At 33.9% G+C, this 11,354-nt stretch overlaps 1 protein-coding gene across 1 annotated transcript; it reads left to right on the top strand.

Moving 5' to 3' along the window:
- The first annotated feature begins 6,186 nt into the window (after positions 1-6,186).
- LOC104098585 (leucine-rich repeat receptor-like serine/threonine-protein kinase BAM3) lies at positions 6,187-11,083 on the top strand. The gene is made up of 2 exons (XM_009605356.4): positions 6,187-8,913; positions 10,364-11,083. Exons 1-2 carry the CDS (start codon positions 6,330-6,332, stop codon positions 10,780-10,782), a joined length of 3,003 nt encoding a protein of 1,000 aa, XP_009603651.1. The 5' UTR covers positions 6,187-6,329; the 3' UTR covers positions 10,783-11,083.
- Positions 11,084-11,354: the final 271 nt, after the last annotated feature.

Raw genomic sequence — 11,354 nt, 5'->3', positions numbered from 1 at the left:
ATATATATATATATATATATATATATATATATAAAGTGTAACTTATCTTTTATAAAATAATGGACATATCCTCTACAAAACTTAGTCCTAACAATTGGATGCATGTGAGGTGTCGTAATATTGGGGCCTAGTTAAGTTATCATCAGTAGTGATATAATGAAGTTCCACCATATTCACAAAAATGTAGTTTAACCTTCTGACTTTAAGGCCTTCACGCTTGTCGATCACTTCAATTAGAAACTTGGATCATTATGACCTTATATTAGAAATGATGTAATTATATATTGTTTCACTTCAACGAAGGGTCTATCAGAAATAACATGTATACTTCACTCAAAGTAGAGTTAAGTTGTGCGTACACTCCAGGTTCTTCGGATCCCACTTTCGGAATTCTGGGTAAGTTATTGCAAACTATACTAGACATCGTCAAAGTTTGGTATCTTCATGTACTTTAATGATACAACTGATGAATATTTAACTCTATTTTACTGCGAAAGCTATTAGGTTAATTATTTTTAACCTCAACGGAAGCATGATGAAAGAATAAAATCAGCAAATTTGATAAGCATGTTCAAAATGTTCACTAAAATTTTGAGCAAGTAAAAAGTGGTATATATAACCTGTAGTACGTTGGGACCCTTAGACAAAATATTGAAGATTCGCAAAATCAGAAGAATGCTTTCCACTGGAAAATGAGATTCATTTATCATCAATTCTTTGACTCTTAAGTAACATCTTGCATGCTTTGTGCTAATCCCATAAATTGTGACACTGACTACTATAGATATATATATATATGTTAAAACCGAATGGACATCACAACAAAGTAGCAAACGTCACAGCAAAAAGGTAATCCGATGATTATTGGATCCTTAATTATTTAGGTTTATTCTGTTAATTGTGTTCAATGTAAACACGAAAACTCTCTTACTTGTTAATATTATCCGAGAAAAACCGATAAACATAATCTCTACCGTCATCCGCTATATTACAAATTTAATTACCAAATAACAAAAGTTCTTTTAGCCTTTTCAATTATGTGTATCAATTATTATCTATAGAGATATCTTTTTAAGGGACATATTCTTTTCCAATTTTGCTTTTTCTTTTTTCCTCTTTACTACTAAAGGCAAAACAAAATAGGACCCAAAACAAACCTACCTTTGATGGGGAAAAAAGCTTCACAAGACCATTTTCTCTAAAGCCAAAGATGTTCCAAAGGCAAAGATAAATGACACAAAGCCGTCTGTTTTGGACTTATGAGTCATTCTTTTTACTGCTCTCTTTTTTCAAAAATTGGACACCCTCTTTTAGTCAAAGGACAATAATCATCTCCCTTTATTTTAACTTCAGTACCATTCAAATTCTAAGGGTTTAAGGTTATTACTATGATGATTTTGTTCTTCCTTGTACAATATGAATTAAAAAAAAATTCTATGTTCTAATTTGATTAGAATCTGATCCTCTTTATCAACTGCGTTACACTTTATACCTTTATTTCTTTTTGTCTTTATTTCTTCACTATCCTTAGAGAGCACTTAAATACAAGGCAAAACTTTGAGTGGCCATGAACATATGGTTATCACTACTCCTTATCTTTTCATTTTATTTATTTCCATTTTGATATTATTATTTTTTACAATGAAGCCTTTTCACATCTCTTTTTTAGATACTAAAGATGTTTAATTTCCTGGAAATGATCTATTATGTGATGAATAAATACTTTGGTAAACTGTTAACGCATCCGACGATCTCATACACACTAAAACCCAAGATTAAGTTGATTAATTATCTGTTAACTAATGAAGATCCTATACACTTTTGAGAAACATTTTTCTCTCTCATCTCCCTTTTTCCGTTTTGTTAAAGGCAGAGTTTGTATAATTTGAAACCGTTTTTTAAATAACATACACCTGCTTTTGATATAAATTCCTCACTATTTATAAGAAAATCAAAGGATGAAAATTTGAATATATGATTTTGTAGAAGGATCTTGGCTTGGTATAACCACCGAATTTTTTAAAATATGAAACTACAATTTATAAAAGTTAAATCATATCAGAGCACGCATATTTTCCAAATTGTGAGTGCAGTATAAGGTCAAATAGTATGATATTGTACAGATTTGTATTGTAGCACTAACTTGTCTCTTAGACTTTGGATGGTAAAAAACCACAAAACACAAAAAGTAGATACCATCGACTTAAAAGCCCGTTTGTACATAAGAAATTTTTTCTTTTTTTTTTTTCCAAAAAAGAGTCCGTTTGGACATAAGATTTTTTTTCTTTTTTTCAAAAAAAATTCATTTTTTTTCGAAATCAGCATTTGTTCATAAAATTTCCAATTTTCACTTGAAAATATATTTTGAAATTTTTTGAAAATTTGAAAAACTCTAGAAAGCTGTTTTTCAAAATTTTCACTCAAATTACTCACAAAACTTCAAAAATAACCTAAAATTATATTCATGTCCAAACACAACTCTAAATTTCAAATACCATTTTCGAAAAAAAATTCACCCTATTTTGAAATTTTACAATTCTTATGTCCAAACGCCTACTTAGCCGGTGAGGGGACCAATAAAACAATACTACAGGTATGTACTAATATGAAAATTGAATAGTTGAATTCCTTGTATTTTTCTTTTTATTTCACATTTGAGAAAGAGAAAAAGGTTATTTTTACACTCTCTTTAACCTATGCGAGTGGATGTTTCCCAAGTCGCAATCTCTTATCAAAGCAATGATACATGCAATAATTGAATCTTTAATTTGGTTTTAGCCTTCTTCTTCTTCTTTCTCTGACTTTAGGCAGTAGTACTGAATGTCATGAAATGGTGGATACACATCACTCTTTGGAATCTTCTATGATGAAATCTAAGCTAAATGAATACAAATGAATACTTCTAAAGAAAAAACAATTCTCGAATATGTCATGTCTACACCGTCATATACAGACATTATATGCACCTCTTTGGTAACTGTCTCAAGCCATCATGTATCATTCCAACTGATTTGACTCACGGACATGATAACCTGGTATTATAAATAATTTTACACTATCAATATTATATACTACTATTTTTTAATCTATAGACTCCGCTTATTACGAAACAGTTATTATGATTGTACCTTTTAAGTAACCTTATAGTATAAATATTTGTATAGATTACATGTTCGAGTATTTGAGCAACAACAAAATTGTCTTCGTGTGACCTATAAATCACAAGTTCGAGGTATGAAAGTAGCCAATAATGTTTGCATTAGGTTGGTTGTCTACATTACACACTTTAGAATGTGACCTTTTTTTGGACCATACGTGAATATGATACTTGCTTGGACTGCTCTTGTTACGTTTAGACGTTAAACTCTTATCAGTTCTACTTAATGTGACTACAACATATTGGTTTGATTTTATATCTATTTTATTTTGTTTTCCATAACTTATTTAGTAGTAACATTTAGTCCACATATGTGATCAATGGTGTAACCTAGCTAAATAATATGACATTCACATGGGGCATGCATTGCAACATGTATGAAGTGAATATTGAATATCAAAGATTTGTACGCTCTCATCACATAAATATATGAAACATTGCATCTGCTTTTAGTCAGTTCTGGGATTGAATTGTACATGAATTGATTATGGCATTGAACTATTGAAGGGAAAAAAAGAAAGAAAGAGAGAGGCTATGAAGCTTTAGATGATGATGTTGAATCTATTGGGACAGCAGCAGGTTATCCTAGTTTTCATAGTCCTTATAACAAGGGCCAAGACACAAGAAAATGACCCTTCACAAGGAGTAGATCTGCACATCTATTTGATGGGCAGGGACACCTCAAAAGGGCACTCCTTGCCCCAGCAATGAAATTAGTCTGCCTTTGCCATGAGAGTTTTAAACTTGAGTGGAGCCACTCCACTATTATGTGCATATCTCCTAAGGGTCCCTTTGGGGAGGGGTGGTGCATGGACTAACTTCTTTTTTCTTTTTAATAATGATGGTGTCCGAATAACTTGCTCCTACTTCAATTATTTACCTGGATATATACTTGTTACCTTCCGGTCCACTAATAAATATATCGCGTAATTCTACTCTCTATGTGAGACAAATAAAAATAAATCACCTAATATATCCTTTTCGGGAATTTGATATCGTCATCTTTTAAAATTTTTATTATACTTCATTGATCATTAGATCATATAATTAGGACACTCTTGGAACTACAACAACAAACAACAAATCTATTAATTTCTCACAAGTGGAGTCTGAAGAGGGTAAGATGTACGTAATCTTAATCCTTTCCTGGAAGGACAGAAAAGTTCTTTCTGATAGACCTTCGGTTGAAGAACGAATGAAAAAAAGTAATAACAACAAATAAGAATAACAACAAGATAAAATATTAACTAAACCAAGAATAGAGACAAACTCTCTATCACTAATGTTACACACTAGTACACTCTTGGAACCACATACAGATATAGCCACAACACTATTTTCCATGCATTTTTCTGAATGTGTCCCAAGACATAATACAAGAGCACGCTTTTCCATGTGAAGTGCAGGGATCAACAAGTTGTTTTAATTTTTCCTTTCTAATTCTTTTCTTTTCTCTTGTTGTTGCTTTTGCTTTTGACGTGGAAGATCAAAAGCAAATTACTTATATTATCTCTCTCTTGCTTTAACTTTTGCAGCCCCCTCTATAGGACTATTCCATCTTCTAATAAAGCTCAAATACACACATTTACATGGAACATTGGTCCATTTTCTGTAGGGCAAGGAAGAAGAGAAAGGAATAAAGCAAGCTGTTTTACCATAAAAAAGAAAAAAAAGAGATCAAAAAGCTTCTCTGGTTGTTTCTTCCATGCAACCTATCTATACTACACAATTATATATTGATCATTCCTCACAAAACATTGTAATGATATATTAATAATCATCATCTTTTACCACTGTTTGTTGCTGGCACATGTCTCCAACTCCAAGAAGTACGACTGTAAGAAAAGAATGACAATTTTGGACTTAGAAAATTAACTCTTTATTATGCATCAGATACCCTATACGAAGTACACAAATTATGTTTTCTAGTCTTGTTTTAGCTTAATTATCCCCATGTAGAAAAAGTTATCCCCAAGATAAGAAAAGAGGATCACAACTAGTAATTTACTTGGTCACCCTTGCATTATAAATATTATGCATGCAAAAAGAGTTTGTGATGTCATTATAGTCTTTGCTGTAGATTGTAGCCATTCTTAGTGCTCAATTCTATAATATAATGGCCATGTGTGTGTCTATGATTATACACTGACTAGTAAAAAGAATTTTAAATTATCAGATTATTTAAAAATAATCAACTGTTGCCGTATGAGAAGTAAGGTAGATTATCTATTTTTTTTTAGAAAGAAGCAGTCTGGTGTATAAAGAATTCCGTATTGGATACTTCCGCTATAACAAATAAATATATTGATACTGTAAAGATATTTTTGTGGTGCCACAATATATAAGTTATATCCTATTAATAAATCCTTAGATGAGAATGATTTTGTGGACCCTAAATTCTCCACATGAGTCAGTAGCTAGCTTGGTTAGCTACTATACTATATCTATAATTCTTCTTCTTTGTGTATCATTATGAATGTTGGGTCAACATTTACTCTGTAATAGTGGCATGCATTGATTACATAAGCCTACCTTTTTTTCCTTTTCCTTTTTAGTTAATTTATTGCCATGATAAAAATCTTTAATCCATAGTTATCATATCAGAAATTTGAGACCAACTCAACTCAGCCATCCTTCATGATTTAATTGAAAGTGCAATTTCTATCATCTCTCACTTAAAATAAAGTGTCTTTTCCACTTAAAGTTAAAGGGTATTCTTGTCATATTGAATATGGAGAGAATCAACTTTACTTTTCTCATAATCTGAACTTTAAATTTCTGTTGGTCATCCAACGGCTGTTTTTTAAAGTCAGTATAGGGGACTGCTTTACTTCTCTTTATTTTTCTTTGTTACTTTGTTCAAAGAAGTTCATTACTGCATATATAAACTTAGTTAAAGAAATCCATTTATTTTTAGCTAAAAACTTTGATGTGTTCTTCACTGAGAGATAAAAGGAAAAGCAAAGAGAGAAAAGGGGAGGCTTAGCTTCTTCCTTGATCTTGAATACTCACTTTCTTTCTTTTTGAAGATGTTTGATTCTTTAAATCTATCTACACCTGAAGTTTCTCAGATTCCCTTAACTTTTCCTTCCTTTTCCAGAAAATCCATTGTCTCAAAGCCTCATAATAAGACCCTTTGTTTCTTCTTCAAGTCCTTCCAAATTCACTTTCTATGAAAAACTTCCAAGAAAATATGTTGCCACTCATTCATATTGTCACATTCTTTACTCTTTTAGGCACTTCCTTTTCTTCCTCTTCTGATTTTCATGCCTTAGTAAGCCTAAAACAAGGTTTTGACTTCTCAAATCATGCATTAAGCTCTTGGGATACTTCAAATCCTAGCTCAGTTTGTTCTTGGTTAGGAATCAAATGCTCCCAAGGCCGAGTTATATCGATAAACTTATCCAATATGGACTTATATGGCTCTGTTTCCCCTGCTATTTCAAGCTTAGATAAGCTTGTAGAGCTCTCAATTGATGGCAATAACTTCACTGGTGAAATCAAGATTGACAACATGAGCAGCCTACAGTCTCTCAACATTTCAAACAACATATTCAGTGGGAATTTTGATTGGAACTACTCAAGCCTGGCCAACTTGGAAATTCTTGATGCTTACAACAACAACTTCTCTTCTTTTCTTCCTCTTGGAGTTGTCAACTTGAAGAAACTCAAGTACTTGGATTTGGGTGGCAACTATTTCTATGGAAGAATACCAGAAAGTTATGGGGATTTGAGTGAGTTGGAGTACTTGTCACTTGCTGGAAATGACTTGCATGGTAGAATCCCTAAAGCCTTAGGGAATCTCACCAACTTGAAAGAGATTTACTTAGGATATTTCAATGTCTTTGTAGGTGGGATTCCTAAGGAATTTGGCAAGTTAGAAAATCTTGTTCACATGGATATTTCTAGTTGTGAATTAGATGGTCCAATTCCTCCTGAATTAGGGAACTTGAAATTGCTCAACACACTTTTTCTGCATATCAATCTTCTCTCAGGTCAAATTCCTAAAGAATTAGGCAATCTCACTAGCTTAGTCAATCTTGATCTTTCAGCCAATGCACTTACAGGAGAAATCCCATTTGAGCTCATTAATCTTCAGCAGCTAAGGCTTTTCAACCTTTTCATGAACAAATTACATGGTTCTATACCGGATTTCATCGCTGATTATCCCGAGCTGAAGATTCTTGGTCTTTGGATGAACAACTTCACTGGTGTCATCCCCGAGAAGCTAGGCCAAAATGGGAAGCTACAAGAGCTGGATTTGTCATCAAACAAGCTCACTGGTACAATTCCTAAAGACTTGTGTGCCTCAAAGCAACTCAGAATCTTGATTTTACTCAAGAATTTCCTCTTTGGTCCAATTCCAGAGAATTTAGGCACATGTTCAAGTCTAGTTAGGGTGAGATTGGGGCAGAATTACTTGAATGGTAGCATTCCAAATGGATTCATTTACATGCCTGAGTTAAACTTAGTTGAGCTGCACAACAACTACTTGTCTGGTACCTTACCAGAAAATGGTAACATTTCTTCAAAGCCAGCCAAATTAGGTCAATTAAATTTATCAAACAATCAACTTTCTGGTTCTTTACCATTTTCACTCTCTAATTTCACTTCCCTTCAAATCCTTTCACTTGGAGGGAACCAATTCTCTGGTGCTATTCCTCCTTCTATAGGTCAACTCTCCCAAGCCTTAAAAATTGACCTGAGTCATAATTTTCTTTCTGGTGAAATCCCTCCTGAAATAGGCAATTGTGTCCACTTGACATATCTAGACTTGAGCCAAAACAACTTTTCTGGTTCAATTCCACCTAGAATGTCCGAAATCCGAATCTTGAACTATTTGAACTTGTCAAGAAACCATTTGAATGAGACCATACCAAAGTCAATTGGTACCATGAGAAGTCTCACAACTGCTGATTTCTCATTCAATGATTTATCAGGCAAGCTGCCGGAATCAGGCCAATTTGCATACTTCAATGCTACTTCTTTCGCGGGCAATCCTCGACTATGTGGTTCATTATTGAACAACCCTTGCAATTTCACACTCATCACTGATCCACCTGGAAAGTCTCGTGGCGATTTCAAGCTGATTTTCGCCCTCGGGTTGTTAATCTGTTCACTAGTATTTGCAGCTGCAGCTATCATAAAAGCCAAGTCTTTCAAGAAAACAGGCTTGAATTCTTGGAAAATGACAGCATTCCAAAAGGTTGATTTCACTGTTGCAGACGTGCTCGAATGTGTGAAAGATGGAAATGTAATAGGCAGAGGAGGAGCCGGGATTGTGTACCATGGGAAAATGCCAAATGGGGTTGAAATTGCTGTGAAAAAACTGCTTGGTATTGGCAACAACAGTCATGATCATGGTTTCAGAGCAGAGATTCGGACACTAGGCAATATTCGACACAGAAACATCGTAAGACTTGTTGCTTTTTGTTCAAACAAGGAAACAAATCTACTTGTGTATGAGTACATGAGGAATGGGAGTTTAGGTGAGGCATTGCATGGGAAAAAGGGTGGATTTTTGAGCTGGAATTTGAGGTACAAAATTGCTATAGAAGCTGCTAAAGGATTGTGTTATCTTCACCATGATTGCTCGCCATTGATCGTTCACAGAGATGTTAAATCCAACAACATTTTGCTGAATTCAAACTTTGAAGCTCATGTTGCTGATTTTGGTTTGGCTAAATTCTTGGTAGACGGTGGTGCCTCAGAATGCATGTCTGCAATTGCTGGTTCCTATGGTTACATTGCTCCTGGTACGTTATTTTCGCAATTCTAGACCTGCTTTTTTGGTTTATAGAATAATTACATTATTAGGAAGGGGACTCTTGCGTAGCTGGTAAAGTTGTTGTCATGTGACAAGTAAGTCATGGGTTCGAGCCGTAAGACTGCGTACAATAGACCTTTGTGGTTCGGCCATTTCTCAGACTCCGCGCACGCGTTGCCCTTTTTAAAATAATTACATTATTAGGTGATCTAAAAGACAATTACATATTAGCTAGACAAATTATCTACAATAACATGTTAAGATATACTGATAGTGATGTCTTTAAATTGTTGTGCATATATAAGTGAACACTTGTTGGGATGAAATTATTGTGTACAAGCCAGTACTTGGTTAGTTAATGTAGTTAGGTATTTAGAAATTGCAACTACACTGACAAAGACATTCTTGCATGGTCGTGCTAACAATGCCAATAATTCTTGGGTCGACTGCTTTTTAATTCCCAACAATTAGTCTATGTCAATCAAATTGCAGAATCACTTTAAAAATCAGGAAACGTACCACTATTATATTCTGTCTACAGTTTGGGAACTCAATTCAATTTTCCTCACTAATAGACTACTAGTAATGAGAAAATTTTGCTGCATTTTCTTTCTTGGTTTGGAGTTTGATCCAGAAGAGAGAAAGGGAAAAAGGTTAGGTGGTGGCAGGAAACTACCTAAAATGTTTGCAATTAGAAAACGGCGTCGTAACAGTATTGCCTCGTCGGGCTAAAGTGACAGGCCCAAGATCACCCGTGATTCAAGGCAGCGAAAGAAAGAAGAAGTCTTAGGGCTCTCTTGGAATTTTTTGGGAAATCGTAACGTATTACGAGAGAGGAAGAGGACTAGACTATAACTTGTAATTAATTTCTGTGCCAGAGGGGTTCGTGGTGGCCCAATAAAACTAGTCTCAGTCTATAAAAGTAAGTCAAAATCTGACTTGATTGACACATTGGGCCCAATCGATTGTCGTGCTAGCCAACCCACCATGCACTTCTTTTAACAGATTAAGATATTGACATTTGACATGATTCCCAAAAAATATATATACAATATATATTCATATGCTATAGTATGAGTATAATATAATATTCAATCTAAAAGATTATAATATTATGTTATTTTCTAGGTTATCCAATGTTGCAAGTTACTTTTACTCGTTTGTAATTAATTTTAGTTATTGGGTTCACAATTATAAAATCTAAATAAAAGTTATTGGTCCATCTCACTACTATCATATCTCCATCTTGTTTAACTTGATGGTGTAATACCATTGTACTATGTTAATGCATAAAATTTAATTTTTTTAAGGGAGAAGAAGGTATAGAGTGAAGTCGCTAGAGTATACCACTAATTCCAGGATGAATAATCAATCATATTTACTTCTATGATTTTTACTTTATTAATGTTCTTTCCTATTTCTATTTTTTGTTGTTGCAGAATATGCATATACTTTGAGAGTAGATGAAAAGAGCGACGTTTATAGTTTTGGTGTGGTTTTACTGGAGCTGATCACAGGGCGTCGTCCAGTAGGGGAATTTGGAGACGGAGTGGACATTGTACAATGGAGCAAGAGAGTAACAAATTGCAAAAGAGAACAAGTGAGACACATTGTAGATCCAAGACTAACTACAGTGCCAGAAGACGAAGCCATGCATTTGTTCTTCGTTGCCATGCTTAGCATCCAAGAAAATAGCGTAGAACGTCCAACAATGAGGGAAGTCATTCAGATGTTATCAGAGTTTCCGCGACAATCCCCAGAGTATCAACCATCTTCTTCGTCTGTGGTTTTTCAAAAGGTAAAGAGCCTTGAGAATGACCAAAATTGTCCAAAGATTCGGAAGGAACTTTTGGTTTAACCAATTTTCGTTTATAAGTAAAAGTATTAGATTTTAGTTTGTTTTTAATGGTCCTTTGGCAGGTGTTTTGAGTTATTTCTCTGTACCGCTTTATAAGTTGTACTAACTTGTTATTCTTTCTACTTGCTTAAGATAGGTTTTTGTGGCAAAGAGAAGTAGGAAAATAATTAGTTAGTGGATTTTGATTCTTAATTAGGGGTTGGGGTGTTAATTTCTTGGCAAAGGCAAGCAGGCACAGTTAAGTTGGTTCTGAATGCTTTTTGTATCATATTGTTATACAAGGTATATATTGTTCCTTTTACGGGTGAATTCAAAATTGTTTCTTCAATATTCAATACGACATATGATATCACATATATAGTGTTTGATCTTAGAGGTGAAGTTTGTGAGTTGGAATTTAGTACCAAAATAAGAGAGAACCTGAGTATTAACAAATTATGAATCTTGCTGCTATCTTTGTGTCTAATTATGAAAGATCACTTGATTACTCATCAGTATGAAAAAATGATCAAAAAACAAATTAAATATTGAATTATTTGGTTACCAATGGAAAGTGAACTTGGAACTGGAAA

This window comes from Nicotiana tomentosiformis, chromosome 1 (assembly GCF_000390325.3).
Source record: "Nicotiana tomentosiformis chromosome 1, ASM39032v3, whole genome shotgun sequence".
Lineage (NCBI taxonomy): Eukaryota > Viridiplantae > Streptophyta > Magnoliopsida > Solanales > Solanaceae > Nicotiana > Nicotiana tomentosiformis.
This window is presented reverse-complemented; position numbering and strand designations above follow the sequence as displayed.